Source organism: Ceratotherium simum, chromosome 30, assembly GCF_057802395.1.
Source record: "Ceratotherium simum simum isolate JZ-2026a chromosome 30, ASM5780239v1, whole genome shotgun sequence".
Classification (NCBI taxonomy): Eukaryota; Metazoa; Chordata; class Mammalia; order Perissodactyla; family Rhinocerotidae; genus Ceratotherium; species Ceratotherium simum.
Window position 1 is genome coordinate 37973190 of NC_141929.1, and position 27144 is coordinate 38000333.

At 50.4% G+C, this 27144-nt stretch overlaps 1 protein-coding gene across 2 annotated transcripts in view; it reads right to left on the reverse strand.

The window, feature by feature from the left end:
• Positions 1–9046: 9046 nt before the first annotated feature.
• Positions 9047–27144, reverse strand: part of GPT2 (glutamic--pyruvic transaminase 2) — a 32946-nt gene continuing 14848 nt past the window's right edge. For both annotated transcript variants that reach the window (XM_087420319.1, XM_087420320.1), the window contains exons 6-12: positions 24948–25191; positions 21117–21196; positions 19261–19397; positions 15858–16032; positions 13973–14128; positions 12805–12917; positions 9047–11540 (exon numbers count right to left, since the gene is read on the reverse strand). In XM_087420319.1, the coding sequence (XP_087276445.1) occupies positions 11450–11540; positions 12805–12917; positions 13973–14128; positions 15858–16032; positions 19261–19397; positions 21117–21196; positions 24948–25191 (996 nt within the window). In that variant the 3' untranslated portion in view covers positions 9047–11449. The remainder of the gene's footprint in view (positions 11541–12804; positions 12918–13972; positions 14129–15857; positions 16033–19260; positions 19398–21116; positions 21197–24947; positions 25192–27144) is intronic.

Consider the following 27144-nt stretch of genomic DNA (forward strand, 5'->3'; position numbering starts at 1 on the left):
TTTTCAGTCATGAAAGCTATGATGTAGCTCACAGTAGAACCAAAGCCATAAAATGGGGATCTATATTTAGAGTGGTCTACTTAACTTTAGAGGACACAAGATCCAGTCAAGGAGAATGCCTGTGTAGACCACCTGCTGAGACACCACAGGTCCTTTTTCAGTGAAACACCCAACTAAAGACAGCCCAGGATGAGCCATATGTACTAATCCTGATGTCACCGGGAACTGGGCTTCCCTTATGGGCAACTGATTTCAGCTGGACTCAAGTATCCAAGGTTCTGGCTTTGCTCAGGCATCTAAAGGTGGATTCTACAGAGCTCACTGGGAGGGTTGAGCTAGTCCCTCGAAAGCATAGCTAATCCCTTGTCTCCAACCTTCTCGATGACCAGGCTCTCCAAACAAGCCTGTCAATATGGGTAGCAGTGGCATAACGAGACAGCATGATGACACCCCATCCCATTCTCATTCTTACCCCATTGGTCCAGGGATGTCTTATAGCTAAAGCTCCTTAGGGTCTAGGTTCTCTCTGGCTTGATCTTACATATTTGTCAGTAGCTAGATACCCAGAATCATCATCCTGGGAAAGATAGACAGTGTTGGATCTTCCCCATGTATCCTGAGAGTCTAGAGATGTCCACTGTAGTGGCCTCCCTATAAGAATTTATGCTTTGAATGATTCATTTTCTTGCTATCAAAGAAGACATTCAATTATTGGTTAGGCTCTTGTCAGAGCTGATGCTTCAGAGGTGGGAAAGTTCCAAGACTTCAAGGATGGAGAAGCAGTGCTCCACTGGCCAGCTCTGCCATCACTCCTTTAGAAATCCTCTGACTTCTTGTTTTCAGAATGGCTTCGGTCTCAAAGAGTTTGTCCACAGAGTTTCCTTGTCCTTCCTCATATTTACTTAAGAGGATTATTGACTACATTTGTTCAACACAAGATTCCTCGAACTATTTAATATTCAGTCCACATAAAATCTTTAGAAGGCTTTTGCCAATGGTATACATTTTTATTTGACCAAGACATTCCAAAGAATGAGTACATAATGGTTAATTAGTGTGTGGTTAATGGTTAATTAATGACCAGTACATACTTACATCTAAGACATCTTGTGATTGCAATTCACAAAAACATACCAGCATTCATAAGAACTGAGGCACATCTGGTGGCGGAGTAGCCCACAATACATTATCTTGTATCATTGAAAGTCCAAGAGTCTTGATTCATGGACAATCATGGGTCCAGAGATCTGCCTCAGAAATTAGAGTTGGCACAAAAGAAATCAGCTTATAAAGAAGTAAAATCTCAGCACACAAGCCCCCCAGCATGCAGCACATCCTTCTTTAAGGTCCCGAGTTTGAACTCCTGATACAGTAGATATACAGAGAGAAGGAACCTCTCTTTGTTCCATCCACATAGATGGGATCCCTGGCCCAGGCTAGTCACCTCATTTGTTTGCTAGAAGAGGACAGAAAAGGCAGACTATGTCAGGCATGTTAGGGGCTTATAATGGGCATTTTTTGTATTTTGGCTACCTTCATTCAATCCCCTCTCTTTGGGTACTTATCCTCTGGTTTTCCTCTCAAGCCAGGGGTCAGCAAACTACAGTCCATGGGTCAAATCTAGCCTACCACCTGTTTTTGTAAATAAAGTTTTATTGGAACGCAGCCAGACTCATTCTTTTACATATTTTCTATGCTGCTTTTGTGCTACAAGAGCAGTGTTGAGCAGTTACAATAGAGATCAGGGAGGCCTAATATATTTATCATCTGGCCCTTTGCAGGGAAAGTTTGCCTCCTTCTGTTCCAAGGCACCACTACCTTCCTCACTCTCAGTTCTTGTGAATTAGAGCCAGTTTGAGTTGGGTTTTCTGTCACTTGGCAACCAATTGCGTCCTACCTGACACAAGGGTGCCCCAGCACAAATCACTCTATCTTCTAGCACGGCTTAAAGCACACGCCCAGAGCAACGGTCCATTCCTATCACAGAAGGACAGGAACTATGTTCCTTTGACCAGAAGCTGCCACTTGTTTTCTGTCAACAGTATCAAATATTTGAAATTGAGAGTTTCCCAGAGAATCCCAGGTGTATGGTCATCTGGTAATGCCTCATTTATATATATATTGACAGTGGAAAAGGACAGATATATATATATATATACATTTGGGGAGAGAGCAATAGTGCTGTGGACCAACAGGCTTAGCAAGATGGAAGCTTGCTGCCTCCACATCTCAAGGTGTGGGCGGTGTCGTAACAGCCAACCAACATCGTGGAATGATTGATATGTGCCAGGCTCAGCACTCAGTGTTTTACATGTGTTATATTATATGAAACCTACAATCCTGTAAGGTAGAAAGTATTATTGCCCCAGTTTATAGATAAGAAAGCCAAATCTCAGCGATACTAAGGAATCTCAGAAAGGTCACATGGCCAATAAGTGATGAAGAGAGGATTCCAATTCAAGTCCAAACTGCAGCGCCCATGCTCCTCAACTCGATGCTATCAACCCAGTCAACAGCCCCTGCAAAGGGGCTCCGCTTGCTCCACACTCCAGCAAGTCCTGGGCAGGACTCTCATTGGCCTGGTGTTGGTCATATGCTATCCCTGAACCCATCACCACTGCGGTCAGGGTCACTGAGCCTGGGTCACACGCACAAGTGTGAGCCTGAGGTGGGGCCATTCTCACCTAAATTACATGACCTGGGCAGTGCCAGTACCACCATTTCCATATAGAAAGACTTGAGACTGGAAGGTGACAGCATTTTATGTGTTTGGGAAACCTCAGTTGTTCACATTTTGGGGGGAAGGAGGGCAGGGAGAGGCAGGGAGTTGGTGTTGCCTCTACTCCTGGCCTCTGTGCTTCCGTCCTTTTCCACTGTCATCTATGACCAGCTCCCAGGCGTGCTGGGCAGTCATCCCTAGAGCACCCTTTCTGACAGAGAAAAGTGTGTCTATCAGGGAAGGGACTTGTGGGGCAGCTCCTGGGCCCAAGGAACACTCAATTAAGATCTTGACAACCTCTGAGGCAAGTCAACTATTAAACATCTTGATTTCCTTGCCTCAACCTGGTGCGAGAGTCTGAGGGAGATCTCAAAGCCAGTCAAAGGTCAAACAACCTCAAGGCTGCATACAAGAAGAGAATGTACCAGAAAGAATCATCTGACGACTAAAACCTGCGCAGTGAGTAATAAAGAAATAACACATTCTCCACTGACTAGACTGTGGTGTGCATACCCACCCCACCCACCACATACCCCCGCCAATGCACAGACCTTCTAACCTGAGATAGTCATACAACTGGCATATGCCCACAATGTTTATTTAATCCACCGTTGTCCGTCTTAGTAAGAGAGTTTCAAAGATGATGGGCTCTGTGAAGTGTTCCCAGGTACCAGGCATTGCTTAGGAGCCGTGTGCCTAGGTGTTTTGCACTTTCATCTTACAAAGCTGAAATCTGACACTCGAAATGGGCTTGGCTGCCAAATTAGAGGGCAAGCGTTTGCTTTTATAAAAAACACTGCCCTTGGGGATCCCATAGGTGACCAGCTCCCCCTGGTGCCTAAACATTTTTTCCTCTGGAAATTTCCTTTCTAGGCCTTTATCTTAGGGGAATGATGGCTGTGTAACAAGATTCAATACAAGAATGTTTGTTGAAAGATTGTTTATGATTGTGAGAAATTGGAAATTACCTGAACATCCCCCGTCAAATTGTGTTAGATCCATTCAAGGCATAGAAGGTTGTAAACATCGTTGTAAAGAGTATTTTATGACATTGTTAATTGTATAATAGAAAATGCATTCAATATGTGCTGTTTTTAAAATATATGCCTGCATAACTGTTCTGATAGGATATACACAAAGTTGAAAATAATGATTTTCTCTGCATTTGAGGTTTATAGGTGTTTAAAATGTTTTTATTACAAAAATATACACAAAAGTAGAATATAATGAACCTCTATATATCCATTCCCCCAGTTCATTAATTACCAATATTTGGCCACATTTGCTTCATCTCATTTTTTAAACTGACCTCTCTCTTCTGAAATATTTTAAAGCAAATATCAAACATCACTGAATTTTATCTCCACATCCTTCAACATGCATCTTTAAAAAGGACGTTTCTTATGTGTTTGCAATGCCATTATCATACCTAACAAAATTAACAATAAACCCTTTGTATTCTGCACTACCCAGATTATATTCATATTTCCATGAGTAACGTTCTTTTTTTTCTTACCCGTGTTTTCTAATTTTTTTTCACAACAAACACATCTATTATTAAAAAGCAACAATTACAAAAATTTAAAAATCCCTTGATTTACACATTTTTTTTCAGGAACATCTGATTGTATTAAGCAATTAAATACTAAATCTGATGGGTCCAGCAATGCTCTAAAGACAAATAAGGGCTTGCAACTTTTCAGCAGCTTAATGATTCTTAAGAATTATTCTTAAGGATTTGCCAGCTTATGTATTTTAGGACAGAACAACATTATGGGGAAAAATCCTGTGTCTTTTAAGACAGAAACAGAGAAATGGAGACTGAGAGATAGAGAGAGAGAGAGAAAGTGAGAGAAACGGATTTCCATAATCAAATACTATTTCAGTACAGTGCTATCTCAAGGTGACCCAGGAGGCCCTGCTCCCTGCTCAAGATCCACACTGCTTTCTCAAGCGGTCAAGCCAGCCCCAGCCTCACCTACTGCTCTGACAAAACTGGCAACAGTTGTGAGCAGCTGTGGTCACACCATTTCCTCCTCCCCTTTAGTAAAAATCAAGCTAAGCAGTTGTTTGAGCATCTATAGACCAGATATATATAACTTTATTATTATTATTATTTTTTCTATGCATGTACTAACATGCTTTGTCTGTAAGCAACAGAAACTTAACTGCAGTTAATGTGGGGAACAGGGAGGATTTGTTGGCTCTTAGAATCCAAGAAACCAGATAACCAAGCCACGGGAAGGGCAGGGATGTAGCTGGGGACTTTCAAAGCAACTGAAGAATTTCAGAGTGAAACATATGAAGGCCTTTGGGTCGTCTGATTCTCTTTGAACATCAGTTTTTTTGTCTTACTGAAGACCCCTTTTTCTCCCTGAGACAAGACCCATGTTTGTCTTTGGGGCGTGAGTTTCATTGTTTTGGTTTTTTGTTTTTGTTTATTTTTTTTAATAATTTCAGACTTGGGAGAATTAGACCCTGTGTTTCAAGTTAGAAAATTCTGTAATGGACTTATTGACCCATCCACAGAGCAGGGTGCAGACTCACCTAAGAGTAAGGCAGCTCCTTGGCTTGGAGGAGGGAAGAACATTTCAGGAGACGGAGAGGGTGAGTGTGGATCAGACAATTCTTGACTTCTCAGCTTTGGTATTCTGTCATGGACAACCAAAGGAATCCTAACGTACACACTCTATTCCCTTGAGTGGAGTTTTGACACCCAACGTGGATCATGATACTGACCCAGAAGATTGAGGGCATCTTGCTTTAAAGTTTTAAGTCAGAAGTGGCAAACAGCAGCTTACCTTAACCATAGAGGGACAAAGGCTCACAAAGGTCCTATGGGGGAGGACGTGACCACATGAAAATACCAAGGAGTCCAAATGATCCCAGGGCCTAACCAGCACCAGTGGGTCAAGATGGCCCTGCACCAAAACCAAACATCCAGTTACACTTGAGCTGTGAAAAGTGATTTTTTTTTTTTTGGTGAGGAACACCAGCCCTGAGCTAACATCTGACGCCAATCCTCCTCTTTTTCACTGAGGAAGACTGGCCCTGGGCTAACATCCGTGCCCATCTTCCTCTACTTCATATGGGACGCCACCACAGCATGGCTTAACAAGCGGTGCATCGGTGTGCACCCGGGATCCGAACCAGCGAACCCTGGGCTGCCACAGCTGAGCGCACGCACTTAACCACTTGCGCCACCGGGCTGGCCCCTGAAAAGTGATTTTTAAGTTGGACCTACTTCATAAAGACTAGTGTAAATGGACCCAATGCCTTTTTATTTCAGAAACTGTGACTGAAAAAAAAAAGTTACCACTGACAAAAAAAATATCTAACCAGTGTGCTTTGCCTAGCAGAATATGTTCAGAAGTGTTGGGAAATGGTTCTGTTGCCTCAAAGTGTCATTCTCATATTGTATCCAGCATATCGAGGGCATATTTTCCCCTTCAGGTTAAATGTTTATTGAACATGCATCATATATCAGCACTGCTCTAAAAAAGAGATAATCATGGAAAGTGCTCAACAAATGAGGCTACTTGCCAGGAGCTATGCTAAGTCACACATACACACATTTTTTTCCCCCCATTTACTGCCCACAATTATCCTATTATTCCATGAGTGGATATTATTAGCCCCATTTTACAGATGATAACACTGACGTTCAGTGATCCCACCAGCTGGTAAGTGCTGGAGCCAAAGTGTGTACCACTTTGGACTCTGCCCTGGGGATGAGTCCCTTGAAGTTCATGGAAAACACCCACTCCTAAGAATATTCCACACAAGCCTAAATTCAAGGGTGAGGGAGGGGAATACTCTCCTTAGGTAAGGATGTTTCTTATGTGGCATTATCTTTAAAAACCAAAAACTGTATACAATCTAAATGCTTTGAGTGTAGTTAACTCAATGACCATCCATCCAGAGAACTGATGAAGAAGGCGCTGGGAAGAGAACTGACGAACCAACCACATGGCTCACCAGGCACCTTTATTACCACGTTCGAATGCTGAAGGGGGAAAAGTTAGGATCCAAAACCACACACATACACACACACGTCTCCACCACATAAACGTATTCTCAGGAAAAGGACAGTGAGAAAATCTCCCAGAACATTAGGCCTGATTAACTCTGGTTAGAGGATTACAGGGGATTTCAAATTTTCTTGACTTTTATTTTCTAGCTTTTCCACACGAGCATGTTTACTTTGATAATCAGAATATTTTTTTGTATTTTACACTTTTGTGTAATGTACACTTTTGTGCTCTTTGTTCTAAGTATCACTAGGATTCTTGATGTTTTTAAAGTTTTGAAATTTAATATCTTCAAAAGGACTTCGAGAGGATGCCCCAGTATTTGCATTCAGAGCAAAGACAGACGAAATTGGGGAGGAGACAAAAAATGTCAATATGTGTTTTTTTTTTTTTTTAAGTGAGAGAATGAAATCTCAGTATGAAACTCTAGCTGACCCGGGCCTCTTAAGGAAGAGCGCTGGGTGGGTGTCTGGCAGTAAGTTTCATCTTCCTCTTTCTTGGGGAGGGGGGTTTCCTGGCTTGGGGGCATGATGAAGGCCAAGGGAAGATACTGGCAGACCTCAGAAGGCACAGAGAAGACGTGGGTAGATGCACCCCCACAACTTGGTAGAGAACAGCATCATCCCCTCCTCTGATGTCTCATCCACATACTTCTTTGAAGCCCAGCACCGCCGGGTGGACAGGATGTGAGCCCCAAACTGGCCGGTGGCAGTTCCATCTGTAGGTTTTTTGAGGACAGTGATCACATCTTATTAGCCCTTGACTCCCCATTCCCTAGAAGTCTGTGGCTTATGCTGGGTCCTTATCGAATGTTTGCTGAAGGCTTTCTAGGTGTGTTACAGCAAACTCAATACCAAAATAATCTAGAATAACTTTCTCAATCCCCACCTACTTAATAAACCCTACGTATAATAAATTACAGCAAGTTTAGTTTCCCAGACAAGACGTGTATGTTCCCGTGTCTGCATGGTCAGGGAAGATGCAGAGCATCTCCATGCCTCTTGGTTATCAACCAGTAATGGCTCAACCCACCTTGAACACAGCATTCCCTCCCTTAGCCCTCTCTCAAGAGCCACCTGTGGCAAATGTGGCTTGTTGGTGCAGCACCACCTCCAACCCCCTTTCCTACAGGGTGGGGGGGCAGCTTCTTCTCCAATGGCTCTGAGGGGGCTGGCGATTCTAAGCCCCTTTTCTACCTCACACTCTGTGCACAGGGCCAACCAAAGGACTCTATTCTCGGGACCACAGAAACTGGCTCAGGGAGGGGCACATGGACCAAGGTAGCTGGTCCCCCCATTCCTTGGGGGGCTGCCCCCATGGCTTACCGGTTAAGTGCGTGCACTCCGCTACCGGTGGCCCGGGTTCGGATCCCGGGCGCGCACCAACGCACCGCTTCTCTGGCCATGCTGAGGCCGCGTCCCACATACAGCAACTAGAAGGATGTGCAGCTGTGACATACAACTATCTACTGGGGCTTTGGGGAGAAAAAAAGGAGGAGGATTGGCAATAGATGTTAGCTCAGAGCTGGACTTCCTCAGCAAAAAGAGGAGGATTGGCATGGATGTTAGCTCAGGGCCGATCTTCCTCAAAAAAAAAAAAAAAAGGTCATTCCCTGGAATCTTCGGCGTGGAGCTGGTCAAGACGGGCTTTGCATTAACAGAGTGACCCTGAGAACCAAAGCCAGCCTGGAGCCAGTTTCCCTCCAGGACGTCAATCAACTCTCACACGAGGCAATAAATTCCTCTTTTCCACTGAAGCTACTTTGAGTAGGTTTCCATTTCTTCCAACTGAAAGAGTCCTTTCTTTGTTTTCCAAATTTTCTTTAAAACATAAAAATTTTAGTTTTGGGTGAAAAATAGTTTTGAATTCCAAAACCACACATGAAAACTGATGTGGATCTGGGAAAGTCGGGGGCAATGAATGAAATCCCTCGTATAGGCGCTGCCCCCGTCCCCACGGGCCTCCCAGTGCTGCTTCTGCAGCTCCCCCAGCCCTGGAAGCAGCTGTTAGTTATTTCACCTCCACGAGAAAGCCAAGGTCTGTATTCATTTTAACTACATTCTATTTCAATGAATCCATGAAGTTTTCCCACCTCAAGTGACAAAAAGCAGCTCAGGGTCCTTAGGGTTGACATCTAAGAAGAAACAGAAACTGAGAAGCTGTGACTGAAGTTTGTAGTATTTGGGGGAGAATGTTCATTACATAGCGTTAGGAACATAAGTTACAGAGTGAAGATGTACAATTAGTGAAGTCCACTTGATTTTTAGATTTAAACTATGAGGAAAGTTAAACACAGTTACCATTTTGGACATGTACTTTATTGTTTAGAAATTTCCAGCAGAGCCATCATTAAGTACCTTTGTCAAGAGATGCCTATGAGAATCTAGATTGGAAAACAGGGACAGGCGGGCCTGTCAGCTCTTCCTGCAAATCCACACACCGTTGGGACAACCACCAGCCGGGCCTCGAGGTGCACAGCAATGGACCCCCTGTGGTACAGCCCAGCAGCCCCCAGGCGCGGATCTAGATGAACGACAGGAAACTCCATAGGTGTTGATTTCAAGTGCAATCCAGACAACAAATGGCCTGCTCTGGTGGGGCCCAAATGAGACACCAGAATAGAATCTGCAGAAAATCAAATCTGTGGTGATCAGCATTCCTACCTGAATGAAGTTAACCTCCTAAACCAGCTGACCTTATGATGTTTTTATTCATTTATTTTAAAAGCAAACCAAGTGTATACGGCATCTTTTAAAAAATCATGTAAATGTTTGCAAAGTTTTTAGGGGTTATTTATAATCTAAAGAGATTTATAAAAAACTACTGGACTTGTTAAGACTACAAATACTAAACCCATCTCCCCCATGAAAAAAGCAATTGTTACAAAAATATAAAAAATATACTAGCTTCTACTATTTAACCTTTCCACCGAAATCTCACTACTCTGGGACACATCCTGGTTTATATACTGTCAACAAGCACACACGCAATTTTCTCAATTTTTTAAGGATGGAAAAGTCCCAGAACATTCCCTTTGTTATTGGAGACTGTGGTTACTTCCTTCATGGGAACTGCAACGCTAGTGAGTGAGGCCAGTGTGAAGTTCCCTACTGTGTCCCCCGCATGAGCCCAGTGTGGAAATTACAGCACAGGAGGCTGCTTTCAGAGCTCATGCCTTCAGCTGTCTCGCTCCAGCTCCTTCAATCCTACTTGAGACTTGCTGGGTCCCCAGACTCCTGAGCTGGCCTTGGCTTCCCTAACTGACCACTCGGGAAGGCCAATGGTAGGAGGGAGGCTCTTGGTGAAGGAGAAGAGGGCACTCAGCCTGCTGCTGCCCGTAGCACCCACTTTCTGGGACTGTGTGTGGGGCCCCCTACCCAAGTTTGCTAACGCCAGGGAAGCTACAGCCTTGGCGGACTACATCGCTCCAGCCTGGAGAGCTGACTGATGCTACAGGAGAGTCTGCAGACCCTGGGAGGGAAGCTAGCAGCAGATGTGGAGGCAAAACACTTTGCATTAAGTTAAAACACTTTTATCAACTTCGAATCAGATCACATGTATTCTTCCATAGCAGCCGAGCTACCAGGCACTTGGACCAAGTAAGAGCTAGGGAACAGACCAAATACAGTTTGAAAAAACTCCACAGACACTATGGGAGGGGGAGAACGGTGGGGGGCATTTTGACTATCAAGTCCTTGAGGATGCCCCTCCCTCATTAGCATATTTTCAGTGTTTCCTTGTCCCTGCTGTCGCCAGCTGGGGGCGACGTGTGTTCAGTCAAGCTCGTGGGAGAGACTGGTAGCTGGGTTACAGTGGGATGGAGCCACACGCCACCAGGCAGGATCCCTCCACAGGACTGGGATATTCCTTGTCTGTACCTTGTGTCCCTGGAGTCCAGGGGGCCTCTCAGATGGGGGTCCCAGCCTAAATATGCTCAAGAGGACCCTTCACCCCAGAGCCCTCACGTGTGCGGAGTCCCTACTCCCTGCTGCGTGCTCCCAAGTGGAGACCCGGTTCAACTCAGAGCCTGGCTTGCACCACTCCTCTGCTGCAGGGGCCCCTGACCTTGCCACAGCCCGCAGAGCCCGCCACAACCTAGCCTGGTATCCAGTCCAGCTCATGCACTGCAGCCTCACCAGTCTCATCTGAGAGATAGGCTGTCTGCCTCCAGGCCAGAGGGTGGGCCCCTGGGAGCCTCCAGTGGACTTCCAGGGTCTCCTGTTGGAAGGACTAGATTTTCACACCGCTAAGGGTTTTATTTCACAGATCACGTGGTGAGGTTGCTATTTCCAGTCCTCACCACGGTTAAGTCATATTTCCCAACACCTTCTTGTTTCTCCAGATCTGAAACATCTCACCCAATACACCCTGGTTGGTTTAAACCCCAAATGAACTTCCAGAAGTAACAACAGATTCAGAGAATGCCGGCCACATACGTTGAGCAAGTCCCCTCTACTTTGGTTGCATCAAAAAAACCGGTCTTCTGAGATATCCCCAATTCACATTTGCTCAGAAGAGAAGTGCTCCCACATCAAGGCACAAAAGAAAGAAGTCTCCTGGGGCAAAATGACAACGAAAGCAACCAGTGACCTTTGTGAGGCCTGAGGCAGAGTTGCTGGGGAGGCGAGTTCAGTCTGGTCTGGGTGAGCATCAGGAGGAAGGCCCGAGGACCGGTCTCGCTCTGGGGCCTGAGGAGCCCTCACGCGTGCTTCTCCAGGAACTTCATGTGAAAGTCTTTCACCTTCTGTAGAACTGTCTTCAGCTTATCCACTGGAGGGAGAATGGTCATCCTGTCAGGAAAGAGCACAGCATCAGCCTGGACACAAGCTGCTCCAGAAGAGGGGACAGGAATGCACCCAGCAACTCACTCCTTCACCTGCAGGTGCCCAGAGGTGTGGGCGAGCCGCGCGGGGACGGGCCCGTGTTGTCCGCGGTGATAGCTCCAGCCCCAGGAAGGCATCCGGCATGTGCTGAACCACTTTCCCCCGCATTCATACATGTATTTTTCACCCAAGTAATTCACGTGAACAAAGAATAAGCTGGTGGCAGCATTCCAGCTCACTAAGACACATCCCCCATCATCGCAAAAGGCTGCACAACATTCTGACCAGTGAAGAGAACTTCTCTAGAGCATGACTTGGTATTTCCTACAGACACTCAGTGAGACTTCACTCCTCCTAGCTGGCCTTTTTCATCTCCAGCAGTCGGTCTCTTACAGTGGGAACCTCGAGAGATAACTCTCCCTCCAAAGGAATTCCCAAGTTGCCATGGTAACCAATTCCCCCTCCAATACTGTCAATATGCTTTCCAACCCTAGGGGCTGCCCGTGAGATTTAACCGCTTTCTGAACGAGCCAGGAATCACTGAGGTGAACCCAGCTAGGATGGCAAGGCCAACCGCACACGTATGTCCGTCCAGGGCACACCGCCCACGACCTTGACCGAGTCAAGACTTGGCTCCAGGTGCTAACTAAGCTCATGACATTTCTTTTTTTAGCATCTGCTGCAGGAGACATCTGAGAGCACGGTGCACGGAGAAGGTGCTGTTCTCAACAGAACTGGCCTCCAGCTCGCTCAGCTCTGGGAGGCCCCGTCTGGGCAGGGGTGGAGTTGCGCCCCGGGAAGCACGTCACGGTGAGTGGAGCTAATTCCCCTGGGTTTGGGATGCGGCAAATTGGCAGGCTCTTGGTGCAGCTACTGAGCACCTGGCCGCTGGACGCTGCTGTCATGGAGTTGAAAAGGGACAGGGAAACAAGAAGAAAACACACCGCGGGAACAGTTCAGACGGTATGTGACAGATGGAGGCGGTGCTGGGGGACAGGGTGGTCAAGGAGATGACCTTGGAGGCCACCCAGTTTTCCTGAACCCCCGGGCACTGGGTCTCAGCTTCGCCCTGCAGCAGGACAGACGGGGGTGGGATGGGTGGGGGTGTATCTCGGGGGAGCGGCAGGGCTGCACACACCTCAGTCCCTGAAGCAGCCTGTGCTCTAGGTTAAGAAGCCAAGTTTCCCAACACACGTCTGGGAGCAGCCCGGGTGCAGGGAGGAAGTGGTACCTGAAGTGGTAGGTGCCTTCCCTCTGCCCGAAGCCGCTGCCGGGCACGACGCAGATGCCAGTCTCCTCCAGGAGCTTCATGCAGTAGAACATGTCAGGGGCCATCTTATGGGCCTGTGGGAGCAGGGCAGAACTTAGGATTCATTCCGTGCTGCACAAACACATTAAAAACTCAAAGCCAAATACAATCAAAACAGCAGGTTCCTTCCCATGGCAGGGCCCTCCCCCGGCCTCCCCTCCCCTTCCTGCGAGGACCAAGGCAGGAGCCGGACGCCGCTGGGAGCTGGTGTGGGAACAAGGAAGCGAAGGCTACTTCAGGCTGCTGTGGGCTGTGGCGTTTCTGATCCCCACCCGGGAGAGCAAGGCTACTTCCCGTGCACCCTGCCCTCGGCAGCTGCTCCGTGAGCGCTGACGGTGGCCTCCTACCTGCCAAGGCACACGGCCCTCCGACAGTGGGGCCCTAGGCTCTGCGCCCGGTGGCACTTGCAGGGACCAGCTTCTCGGGCACTGTTGACAGTGCTGCTCACAGCTGGCTCTGCACAACCTGGGGAGCCTGTCAAACAGATTCTCGGGCTCCCACACCAGGGATTCGGATTCAACAGGTCTGGGGGGGCCAGATTGAGGAGGTGTGGGGGTGTCAGGACACTTTCAGAAACACTGCTCTGGCCCCTGATCCTCAAGGTAGACTCTGCGGGACCATCGGAGAACTTGCTGGAGTTGTGAAGCCTGGGCCCCTCCGCAGGCTTCCTGAGCCAGAAGCGGGGTCTGGACAAGACCCTGGGTGGTCCGTGACCACACTAGAGCTTGAGAAGCAGTGTTCTCAGGCACAGTGGCAGGGGCGGAGGGACGCTCTCAGTGCTCCCTCACGTCTCTTCAGTTTTAAATGCATCACATCACACCTGCGCACCTGCCTTCAGCGCACCCACATTAACAGAGCCTGGAGCGGCGGGGCTCACCCGGGGCCACCCCCCTGCCCCGTCCCTGAGCACACCGTCGGGGCTGGGCCTCCGGAGCCCGTCACTTTGATGCAGTAAGCACCATCTGACAGAGCGGGCCGCAAAGTCCAGAGCCTCTAGGGCCAGCACTTTTGCTCCCCAAGGCCTGAAGCAGCCCCAACCCCGCAGTCCCCAGTGAACTGGTGAGAGAGCTGGCCGGCCGGCGCCCCAGACCTGAGCTGCCTCCACGGCTTTGGTGGGGATGAAGATCCGAGGAAAGGCGTACATGGCACCCTGCAAGGGGTTGCAGTGAATTCCTGGGACTTGGTTAAACAAGTCTTCTGTCAGCTTAGCTTTCTTGGCCAGATTACCCAGGACGAACTCCTTCTCCTGATGAGACAGAGAGAGCACAGGAGTCAGCATCTCTGGACTTCACAGAATGGCCCCAGCCACTGGAACTTGTCCCTTCAGCACCGGGGTAACAGGGCAGACTGGCGAAAGGCGCATTTGCATGCACACGAGCACCACAACCCAGGGAGCTGGGTGCAATGCACATCCCCCACAGGAACTTCTTCCACAGACGCTCAGCCCAAGAGGCTACTGTGTGCCCTGGGGTGTGGGGCACACAAGTACACGGTGGGGGGGGGGGCAGGCCACAGGTAGGTCCTGGGGAGCCTGTGTCACGGGTTCCATTCTTGTCCCAGGATGTCATTCCTGAGAGCGAGAAAAACCAGTCCCTGGGGCCGGCCCCGTGGCGTAGTAGTTAAGTGCGTGCGCTCTGCTGCTGGCAGCCCGGGTTCGGATCCCGGGCGCGCACCGACACACCACTTGTCAAGCCATGCTGTGGCGGCGTCCCATATAAAGTGGAGGAAGATAGGCACAGATATTAGCCCAGGACCAGTCTTCCTCAGCAAAAAAAAAAAAGAGGGGGATTGGCATGGATGTTAGCTCAGGGCTGATCTTCCTCACAAAAACAAAACAAACCAAACCAAACCAGTCCCCGCCCATCAGTCTGAATGGACTTGGCCCTGCACAGAACACCCTAGAACATGCTTCCAGGAGACAGCCCTCCCCCCCTCTCAATCTCTGTGGTGTACACGGGGCACGTGACAAATGAGTGACTGGCTCAGAGCTGGACATGTGTCGAAAGCTGGAGCAGAGTCGGTCCAGGACTTCTGCAAGGACTGCCGGGAAAGGGACACAAAGGTGTGGCCTGCGGACGAAGAGATAAAGAAAACATACCATACGCACACAATGGAATATCACTCAGCCTAAAAAGGAATGGAGTACTGACACCTGCTACAACACGGACTACCTTGAGGACGTCATGCTGAGCGAAATAAACCAGTCACAGAAAGACACACACTGTCTGATCCCACTCATATGAGGTCCCTGGAGTAGTCAAACTCACAGAGACAGAGAGTAAAACAGAGGTCACCAGGGGCTGGGGGGAATGCGGAGTTAGTGTTTAACGGGTACACAGTTGCAGTTTGGGATGATGAAAAAGTTCCGGAGATGGATGGTAGTGATGGTTGCACAACAACGTGAGTGTACTTTATGCACTAAACTGTACAGTTAAAAATGGTTAAAATGGTAAATTTTATGTTCTGTATTTTACCACAATAAAAAAAGAGGTGAACCTGTGAGCCTGGAACAGGTAGGAACTGACCTCTTGGTCATGAGACCCATAAATTCCTTTTTCGTTTAAACTAGTTCAAGTCCGGTTTTTGTCTCTTGCAATCGGAAGGGTCTGACTGCATCACTTTGTGCTGCGAGGACGTCCCGGTGGGCCAGAGGCACGCCCCTGGCCTGGAATCGATGTCACGTCCATTTCCTCCCTCGGTTTAGTAACAGAATCCCCGCAGGGTGTTCTCGGGACCCAAGGCCCTTCCCTCTGGGTGCCTGCTCACGCACAGTGCTCACAGGCGAGGAGGGGAAGGGTGCACGGTCCCTCTGCTTCAGAACACAGCCCAGCTGCATCCTCAGACTCAAGCTCACGGGGGTGGGTCAGGCAGCAAGAGGAACTCGGCGCACCTCCTGGAGGCCATCCAGAGAGACTAGCTGGGGTGACCCTGGCCGCAGCAGCAATACAGACAAGCCACAGACACAGCCGACTCACCCTGCTGAACTGCTCGAAGGACTCCTCTCCCGGCACCGGGGGGTTCACGACAATGTCCATGGCAGCCTGCCCGGACACTGGTGGGCACAGACGTACTGAGAGCAGCTTTACCAGCTGGCCCTTGATCTCAGGGTGCAGGTTGATCACCTCCATGTAGCCCCCTCTGTAGCCACACCTGGAGGGTTGAAGAGGGGGCAGGACCCACCAGTTACAGAGAAACCTCAACTAAGTGCAATCCGGCTGGCCAGAACCTCCTGTAACCATCCCCATGCCCAACACTGAGTGGCCAGGTGTGGCTGAGTTCTTGCCAATGGAAGGCAAGTGGAAGTGATATGTGCAAATCCCACATCACTTCCTTACAAGGAAACAGCATGCTCTCTCCCACCTCTTTCCTTTTTCCCACTTCCCGGGAACTGGAGACACTGGAGCAGCAGCCTCAGTGCTAGAGATGGACGCCATGTGTTGAGAAGACAGAGCCGCCCCACCAGCCCCAGTCCTTGAACGACCTTGTAGAGCAGAGCCCGCCCTGGCCCTCCCCCGCCTTTGCACCGTTGTGTCAAAGAGAGACACACTCGCACCCTGTCTGAGCCACTGTACTTTTGGGCATCTTCGTCACAGCAGCTTAGCCTGAGCCCCACCTGACGCCCTAGCCCCTGCTCCAGAGGGGCACACGACTCCCCAGCCCTCTCCTGCACAGGCCCCAGGGGGCACACGATGCACTGGTGTTAACGAGTGTCAGCCTGAGGACTTTCGCCGGAACTCTTTGCTGCCTGAAAACAAAGCCAACCCAAAGGAGAGGAGAGCTGAGCAAGAAAATGAGAAAAAGCAAGAAAGCAGAGACAGAGTCCTGCTGACATCTTTAAGTCCCTGATTTGACTTTACTCCTGGACCTTTTACCAACATGGATTAAAAAAAAACGCCTCTTCAATGTAGGCCAGTGCAAGCTGTTTCTGTTACTTATTGCCAAAAGGCTCCTGACTGATAAAGAGTCAAATTACATGAAAATAAGCTGAGATCATGCAATGAGTTAAAAAAAAAAACAAATCGGCCACACTTTCTGGAGCTGTGGCTGCTTCTCTGGATGGTGACTGACAATGTGCAGACCAACGGCCTCAGGAACGCGGGCACCCTGAGGCAGGAACCTGATCCAACCTCCCTCTGCCTACTGTACCCCTCAACCGCAGAGCACCTGACATGGAGAGACTCTCACTACAGCGCTTCTGGGGTCAGGCTGCCGAACTCGACTGGCAGAGCAGATCCCCATCTGAGCCCACGACTGGACTTTCCAAGGCAGAAAGAGAAATTCCGGCATCTCCGAAGCTTTCCAGTACGAAGGAGGAAAGAAAGAACTTTCTGCTTAATCCTTTGCTGATGTGCAGAAAATCCAATTGAGCAAAACAGCCTGATCCTAGGTAGTCAGGATCTGAGGGCAACAGGTCAGAACTCAGGACACCAACACCCAGGAGACTGACTGTGAAAACAGTCATCAGTAACCCAGATGGAGGGGTGGACAGGCATGTGAGAAACACGCTTGAGTTTGAAAAACGAGTTAAGAGAGAACAGATTTGTTTAGGAAAAGAGCTACACAGCACGTGAAAATCTAGCAAGAGCCCAGCACTGCTACCGGGTAGACAGAAAGACCGGTGTAAATTGACCCTGCCCACACCAAACAAAGCCAAGATCAGCTGGGCAATCCCCCAAGAGGACAGCTCCTCTCCAAGCTTCATGGTTACACTGGCCTCAGCTTAAAAAACCAGAGCCCTCCCCCCCATGCCCGGCACAGAGCAGAACCCCCACAATGTTGGGGATGGATGCTCTCAGCTGTAAACACACTGGTGTTTCCTTCTCGGCTCCTTTGCAGGTTCCTCCTCTCCTCCCCCAGTTTCTGAGCAGTGAGGGCCACGCCCAGTCCTTGGACCTTCTCTCATCTACCCTCACTCCCCCTGGGACATCAGGCTCAGAGTTCTATCTAACCACTCAGACACTGACCTCTCCCAATCTTAAATCTCCAGCTGGATCTCAGCTCTGAGCCACAGACTCACACATCCATCTCTGTCTGGACGTCAAATGGGCATTTACAAATTTCACATGCCCAAAACCAGCTCCTGATCTTTTCCTCAAAGCGGCTTCCCTCACTGCCTTCCTCATCTATCGATGGCAACTCCATCCTTCCTGTTGTCTGAACAAAACACTTGAGAATCATCCTTGACTCCTCTCTCTCACGCCCATCTTTTCCATCAAGCAACTCCTGTCAACTCTACCTTCAAATACATCCAGGATCCAATGTCTTCTCCCTATCCCCGCCCTGACTGGGACCTCTTGCCTGGACTGTAATAGCCGCGTGACTTGAGTCCCCACTTCTGTCCCTGTCCACATTACACAGCAATCAGAGAGAGTCTAGTAAAACATAAGTCATGTGAGGTCACGCCTCCATTAAAACCCTCCAATGGCTCCCATCTCACTCTGAGTAAAAGCAAAAAGTAACCTAAGTAGCCCAGATGATCCGGCCTCCTAACTTCTTTGGTCTCAACTTCTGCCACTTTCCCCCTCACTCATTCCTTTCCAGTCCCCTGGTTGCTCCTTGAACAGGCCTTGCATGCTTCTACCTCAGGGCCTTTGCACATGCTGTTCCCTCCATCAGAATGCTCTTCCCTCAGATATCTGCATAGCTCCCTCCCTCCCCTCCTTCATGTCTCAACTCAAAAGCCAACTCCTCAGTGAGCCCATCCCCACCTCCTGGCATTGCCATCTCTTCTCTAATTATTTCTGCCCACCTGACACATGATTTTCCTCATTTGTCTACTGCCTCTCTCTCGTCACTAGAACACAAGCCCTGGGCGGGCAGGCTCTGCTGTGGTTTGCTCACTGCTGTAACCTCAGTGCTCAGAGGAGTCCTGGACTTGCCGCGGAAGCTCAATCAATATTAGCCGAATGAATGAATTCGGAAGGGAAGCCGACTCTTTGGCCCTTGAGGTCACGAGTGCTAAGGCGGGATGTGTACAGGGCTTTTGCACACAGAGCCGGCCCGCTGGCCTGTCAGCACTTGTCCACTCAACCTGCCTTCTCTGGCCACTCAGGCTTTGGTCAATGTCGGAGCAACAGTGACAGGGCTGGCAGAAAACACCAGTGTCAGGGCTGCCGTGAGGCCCTGTTGGCATTTCATTTCTCCAGTCTGGTTTCTTTCAAGCATCGCCTTATTTTAGACAAGCCCTCGCACAGGGCTGTCCTCACACCACTGGGCTCCCCCCGGGGAGGTGCGGCATCTCTCCTCCTGCTTCTCAGGGCAGCAGAGGCTGTGGATAAGGGTGGCCTGCTCTGCCCAGTGGGTCGACCGCGGGGCGGGGCAGAGGAGCGCTGGGACCGCAGGCCCAGGCGCAGCGGGAAGAAGTGGAGGGCAACATACTCGCCCATGTAGCCCTTGGAGGTGGAGTGGAAGGAGGCGAGCTCCACGTTGCTGGAGTACTCGGGCCCCATCTCGTAAAGCACCTTCTTAAAGGAGTGGAAGCTGCAGTCCGGAGAGTACACGTTGTCCTGGTACACCTGCGGGAGAGGACAGGCAGGGACAGTCACCAGAAGTCCCGGAGGGCTGAGCCCGCAGGCTGTGCCGAGGGAGGGCTCAGGGGCTCAGGGTCAACCCGCAGCCAGGCTGCGTGCCGTGAAGCCCAGCTGCTGATGCCGCTTCCAGGGACAAGCCAGGACGGGCCCAAAGGAACTTTCCAGAACAAGCAAGGAGGAGAGGACTCAGGCTGGACACCCACTTGATTTCTCCCACATTCTCCCCAACCAGTCTCCAGACCCCTTTCTACCTCATCTGACAGTGACGATACCCAGGCCTCCCACCTGCCCGAGTGAGCTTTCTTCCTGAAGGGCGATGTTCTTCCCCAATAAGACGGTGAGGGAAGCAGTTCCTGCACCTGTGCTCCGGCTGCCCTCGAGGAGCCAACCGTGTGGCTCTCTCAATCCTCTGGAACACTTGCCTGGTTTGGAACTGTTTGTTTTTCTGTCCACCCTCGCTGTCCGTCTCTCCCACTAGACTGCAGACATGCGCAGCACCCCCACTCGCTGTATTCAGTCTACACTCAGCGGCCAGCACCCTGCTTGGCCCGTGGAGATGAACGCCCCACACCCATGGCAATCAGGGGACCAGGCTCTCTGGGGCACGTGGGTCTTGGGAGGGTCAGCCCAGCTCCACCTTCAACAAGCCAGGCAGAGTCCTCCTCCTCCTCCTCCCAGACCCAAAGGGAGGAGGTTTGTGCACCACGTCATGAGGAAAACCATGGGTCACTCTGCTGCCCCTTCTCTCCTTTAGAAATGAAGATTTTAGACCCATCTGCTATTAATTATGGCAACAATTTGGTGGGTAAGGTGTGTGTGTGTGAGGAGTGGCAGTTGCTAAGGAGCAAAGAAATCCAGTTAGTGTACCAGAAGCTACGACTAACCAGAAATCATGCAGAAATGAAGATGAAATGAAAACAAGATTGGACAGGTCTTCAATTTCTTCCCTGCAAAGCAGGAAAAGAATGGGCAGGCCTCGGCTCCAGAACTGGGGTTCCAGGAGCAGCAGCTATGGGGTTGAGATTCCCCTCCTCACAGGCTGCTGTGGGAACTAACGAGATGGTGGATAGGGAAGCACCAGGAGGCACAGGATCACAGCATTGTGCCCACCCAGCACCCACTCTCCCTTCTTAAGAGGCCCTCGATTTGCCCTGAGGAAACACCCCTCCCCTGTCTCTGTCTGGAGGTTTGGGAGGACAGGGCCAAGACCCCACCCCTCACTCAGGGCCAAGTTGCATACTGCAACCACCAGGCCTCAGTGACGGGTTCAGCAATGGGGGTTTGACCCAAGCTGCACCAATGAGGCTCAATTCTGAGACCGGGACTGGAACCACCAGGAAGAAATGTTCTCTTTCTAGGCTGGGAAGATAGCAGGCCTGTGTGTGAGGCCAGTGTAGCAGGACAGAACGAGAGACATTAAGGCCCTGGGTCTAGACCCACACCTGTGAGCCATCATTTTTTTATTTCTTAAGTTTCAAGTGGTTTGGGTTAGACTCCTGAAACTTATAACCAAGAGTCCAAACCAATCTAGGGATGATTTAGGTTACAGTCTTATAGATTGTAACACTGACCATGCTCATCCTCGGTTAGAATCTTTCCTCCAACACCTAGAAAGTTCTCTCTGGCTACAGGACAGTCAGGCCTGGGTCTCTCCCCGGAACAGAAAGCTCACCCTCACCCTCCCTGAGCTGGTGTTGGTCTTACCTCATCAGCCAGGAGAAAGAGCTTCTCTTCCCAGGCGAAGTGAATCACATCTTCTATGCACTTTCTGCTTTGCACCTGACCTAAAAAATCCCCAAACAGAATCAGAATGTAGGTTGTAATGCTGTTTAAATCGTCCCTAGGTAAGAATCCCACCCAGAATGACTCAGGTGTCCTGTGTTCCCTCATGACCCTAAGGGACCACCCTCCCTCGCTGCTGTGTCTGTGGGGGTGTAGGCAACCTCCAGGGTCGGTCCCGCCTTCTGACTTGCTTAAGCCAGGTATGCAGAGAGAGTAGTGTTTCACACCCAACTTTCTTGTTATTCTCATGAGAGGTGTGTTGGGGGAGGGTGTGTTTGTCTGTCTGTCTGTCTGTCTGTGCTGGAAGACAGGAAGGCAGGGAAGCGTCCTAAAGAGCAGGCAAATAAAACTGGAGGCGTTCAATCAATGAGCTCAGCTCCCCTCCATCCCACGCACCAGCAGCGGCCGGTGGGGAGCCGGCACGGGCTCATCTCCTCCCCAGAGAGGCACCAGAGCTCCTCGAGGCAGGGACAAGGTCTGCAAGGCCCATCGTCCATCCTCAGAGCCGGTGCTCAGCAGGCGCTCAATAAACATTTGCGGAATCAGCGCTCCATGAACGAGCCTGCACACCAGCCTGGCGTCCGCCAGCGGCTACATGGAGCTATGCATCGCTGACGAGGAGGGGAAGCATCCGCAGTTTCCCTTTCAGGGGCTCCCCCGTGAGGGCCACTCAACACAAACCATGGAAACACTCACCACCCGTTTTAGAAAAATGAGTGCAAGCAGCAAAATACAACCCGTCAGTTCACAGCAAAGGCCATGGGTTTAGGTGGGGAGAGGAACCAAAGCAACCAGGTGGAAACGGAACGTTTTCCCAGCATCACCCGAGACCGACGTTAGCGTGGCACTGGGAATGCCCAAGGATCACGTGTTCTCTGGAAAGGCACCTCTACGGTCAGCCCGGCTGACTTCTTCAAAAGGCTGTTTCTTTACTATACCTATATGTGTATCTATGGATATTACATATATCTACGTGCATACGTATGTATATATGTGCACGTTATTTATATATACGTATATACATTTTGATGCAGAGCAGTATGTAAAGTATGCTACCTTTTTGTTAAAAATAAAAATACCCATATTCCTGTCTAGGCAAGAATATGTCTGAAAAAAATATACAGACCTGTCTTATAAGAACATGGTATGATGCAGCCAGGATTTCAGACTTGAACTGTCTAAGCAATGAACCAATTCCTTTACTAAGGGACCAACTTTTCTCCTGCCAAGCAGGCACCACCCAGGCTTCCTATGAAGAAGCTCAGGTTCTGGGGTTCCAGAAGGGCGGCTGCCCTGGATTCTACAAGGAACCCGCCACTGTGCCCAGAGGCAGACCCGGGCTGGCTACCCGGGGGCAGAGCCTGCCTGCAAACACTCCTGGCCTTGCCCTCCCATGCCTGCGATCCCACAAACTATATTCTGTTAGAATGAAAGAGAAATTTGAGCACCAAGAATATCAAAACCATGTGCACATAATGCCATGGGGAGTGCAAAGGGGAAATGAGACCCCCACACAATGTCCCTGACGTGTGCGAGGCAAGCTTGAGGACGAGGACAGGGCTTACTTCCCTCCAGTGCCTGGGAGGTCGCAGCTCTCAGAACACGCCTGCTGAGCCAATGACGGACAAGACACGCAGCGGTGGAGGAGACGGGAGTCATACACGGCTTTAGAGGGGCCAGGGCAAGGCTGTGCCCAGCATGGGGAGACATGGGACCACCTCACGGAGAGGTGGCTTTGCTCTAGGCCCTGAAGACTGGAGAGGGGTCTCCCAAGTGCCTCTCCCCAGAGGCTGGGCCGAAGGAATTTCCCACAAACTAACCGGAATATCTGTTGCTTGTGCCTGCCCAGCACCCTTCCCTTGAGTAACAGAGCTCAGCTGTCCCATGGGAACTCCTCTCTCTGCACTCCAGCGAGCGGCCTGGGACACAGACCTGCCAATCACAGTCTGAGTGATTTGACTGGTTCAGGGATGGGCAGGTGACACGAGTTGAGCCAACAAGAGTCTGGCCTGGGACTTCTGTTGAAACTATGGGAGATGCTCTCTGCTGGTGGGCTATGGCCGGAGCTGCTGAAGGCCACTCCAAGGACGGATCCTTCCTGAGGACTCTGACGCAGAGAAGAGCAGAGCTGGGAAATGGACTGAGGTTTCTACTCACAGTGACACTGATTCAAGTGTGCTGCTTTACCCTGGGACTTTACAGTTCCAAGAGCCACTCCCTTCAGTCTTGAGCTAGGTTTCTGTCTTAAAACCCAAAGAGCCCTGGCTTAGTATGCCAGTCCATATTGGCACCTTTTAGCCAAAGTGGTCACAGCGTGTGGTCTAGACAAGACACATGGTCATCACAGGTAGGTTTCTATTTTCCATGCCCCATCTTCCAGTAGCTGACTGATTTTTACACATTAAGATAGAGCAAAACCAGCTGCCCCCTCATAGTTACTCTTTAAAAATTACTTATATTAATATACACTCACACGAATCCTTTGCCTAAAACAGGAAAGTCTCCGGTGCAGTTATTTCTTCCCAGACAGCCGAGTGAAAAGACGTATGTGAACACTTGGCCAAGAAGTTACTGACCGTCTAATATAAACTAGGTATACAGAGTATTTCCTACGATGTAGGACTTGCTACTCCAAGAGTGGGGCCAGCAGCATCAGCATCACCTAGGAACTTGCTAGAAATGGAAATTCTCCAGCCCTACCCCAGCCCAATTACATCTGAATATCAGGGAGTGTGGCCCAGAGGTCCGCATCTTAACAAGCTCTAGTTTGAGAGCCACTGTCCTCGGCAGTGCTTCTCATCTTCAGCTGCACAAAATATTGATGCCTGGGCCCATCCCCACAGATTCCGGGATGTGGCCTGGCCTTTGGCGTTTTTAAAGCTCCCTGTGAGATTCTGACGTGCAAGCAGGATTGAGAAGGCAGCTCTGCCATTTTCCTCCTGCATCAGGGTTAGAACCTTCCCCCCTTCCCCCAAGCAGTTGTCAATAAAGCAGACTCAGCGCCAGCGGCACCCGCTCCCTGCACTCGGGAACTCAAGTGGTGCTCTCAGCTGACCAAAGCATCACTTGATGCTCCCAAGAAGCAGATTCCACCACCAGCTCCCAGGCGTTCTGGCCCTGACCCAATTTGTCCTAACAAAGGAGAGAGGAGCTCTTGTTCTCGGCATCCAAACACATCCGGAGCACACGAAGCCAGCAGCCCAGAAAGACCAAAGCAGGCAGGACTGTACCTTTTTTTTTTTTTTTAAAGAAAAATACGCAAAATTAGGAGGGCTTTTCAACTTCTGGAAATTGGTTTTTTTGCTTCGCTTTTGTTTTTAATATGGCATTTCCTTTCCAGGCCTCAAAGTACATGCAATGCTGTGTCAGAGAAAAACAGAAAGCACACACCAGCATTCTGAAAACTGGTTCAGAAAAACAAGCAGGAGGAAAGGTAGAATGAGGCCTCTGATTCATGGAGACGGCTTGTGTGTGAGTAACCTCAAGGGAGAGATTCTTTGCAAAACGCAAGAACAGGAAAAAACTGGTTCTAATAACAATACAACCCTGCCCAGGAAACTGCCAGCATCTGCTCACCTCCTAGGTGGCCTGCGGCAAGGGACATGGCTTTCTGTTAGCAAATCTGGAATTGGGCTGGGAAACTGGGAGCAAAGAGGACTCCTGGCTATTTCTCAACTCTGTAGTGTCCAGACACCCAGCGTACCGGCCGCTCTGCCCCGCCCCAAGACCCTGGCGAGGAAGGGAAGCGCAGACCTGTGGGGTTCCCGGGGTTGATGATGCACAGCACCTTGGGGTCACAGTGGCCTTTGGCCTCCCGCACAGCCCGCCGGAGCTCATTCACGTCCAGGGCCCAGCAGTTCTCCTCATCCAGGTAGTAGTTCACCTGGACGGCGCCGAGCTCCGAGATGACTGCTGAGTAGAGGGGGTACTGCGGGATGGGGATCAGCACCCCCGTCCGTGACTTGCCGCCCCCGGAGACCAGGATCTTCAGGATCGTCTGCAACCGAGAAGTCACACCTCACAGGCCACCGCCACCGCACGCTCGGGGAGCAGGGGCAGACAAGCCCAAAGGCCCCAACGCCCACCTCGAGTGTAACCCCATGTGCGGTGCTTAACTTCCCTGAGTCTCGCTTTCCTCATCTGTAAAACGAGGGCTGCTGTGAGGAATAAGCCAAGTACAATGCTTCGAAGTTCTTAGCACAGTGCACAGCAAGTAGTTCAAGACTCATAACTCTTGTTAGCATTTTCTAAAGAGGTCTTTTAAAGCAGTAGTCCACAAATGGCCCTGGCTCAGAATTACTCTGACCTCACCCCTCAAACGCATTCCGTGTGTCTAGGGTGGGGCCCAGGAATCTGTCCTGTCAGTAATTATCCCTGCCCGGGGCCGACAAGGAAGGGATTGTTGAAATGCATGAAACATCCATCTATTACCACCAGGTGGCACTTCAACCTAGCTGTTTCCAGAGCCGGGCCCCCCGCCTGCAGGATTCCTGAGAACCCGGGCCAGGGAATGCTGTGGGGTCCGGGCAGAGATGGCAAACATTTGTTGACTTAATAAGCCAAAACCCTCTTCGGGGAGAGTCCCCACCTTACACAGGGGCTTAGGTTGTTTCTCAGGCTCAGTGCCTTGCTGCACTAAAAAGCACAACGACTTGATTCTTGTCATCAACTCCTGAGGACGCCTCCCTGCCCTCCTCCAGGACCTCTGCCTGTTCCCGGCTTCTCTGGGAATTGAGAGGGGCCCTACAGCAGAACACAACAGAAGATGCCACGGTTGGGGGGCCTGAGCCCCAACACTGGAATCCCAAATGCCACAAGAGGCTCACTTAACGCAGGCAGACTACTTAATGGGCCTCAGTTTCCTCACAGGCTCCAGGAGGAGTTGGATGCATTTGAAAGGCTTTGGGGAAGGGTTAAGGCATTCAACAAATGTCAGGAATAAGGGCACTGGGGGTCAGGAGACGAGACGAGGACAACCCCATTAAAGGAAGGGGTCAGACAGCGCTCGCCTGAGAGGGAGAATAAGTGAGCTGAGGGCACCCAGCACAGATCAGGCGCTGGGAGGAGCCTGCCGACAGGGCATGGACAGCAGGCCCCGCAGACCCAGCACTTCAGACTCCTGCCATGCAGCCACTGCTGCCAGCCGCTCTTCACCGGCCATAGCTGACACCGCCTGAGCCCCCTCTTCTCTGGCCTCCTAGACGCCCCCTCACATCTGCCATCCCCCTCGCTGCCAAAGTGATGACTTAAGAACATGAATCTAATTATGTCCCCGCCTGCTTCAAATCCTTCAGTGGCTCCCTACTGCTCTTAAGACAATGACCCAAATCCTCAGCATGGCCTCTGAGGCCCCATCTGCCTCTCCAGCCCATTCCTGGTAAGGCCCTCACCATGTGCTCGTCCACCCTGCCTCTCCATTTCCGAACACACAGCCTCCTGCCAGCCCCAAGCCTCTGCACGTCCGCCTCCTGCTGAGAACACGCCATCCCTTGCCTCCCCATCCGTGCCTACGTATCCTCCAGATCTCTATCTGCTCAGCCTTCCTTGAAGAAACCTTCCTGCCCCTGCCCCCAGGGCAGAGTCCCTGCTGCTCTGTCCTGTAGCACTCTGTCCTCTTCACCCAGAAGAGAAACTGAAAGCTTGTGAAGTGACACTTATTTATATGATATTAATGTCAGTCTGCTCCAGCACTAGTGTGTAAGCAGAGGTCAAACATGTTTGGTCCCCCTGGTTTCCTCGGCACCTGGCACAGCGCCTGGCAGAGGAGGAACACCAGTACGTGCTGAGTGAGAGACAGACCAATGACGCCAGAAAGACGGGCACCCTTGAGTGCCCCGTGACTCCCCTACAGCTGGACATGTTGGTGTGCACTCTGGGAGAAACTTAGGTTGCAGTCGTATCCAGGTTCATGAAGACTGAATGAGGTAAGGGCAGCAGGCTACCAGGGAGG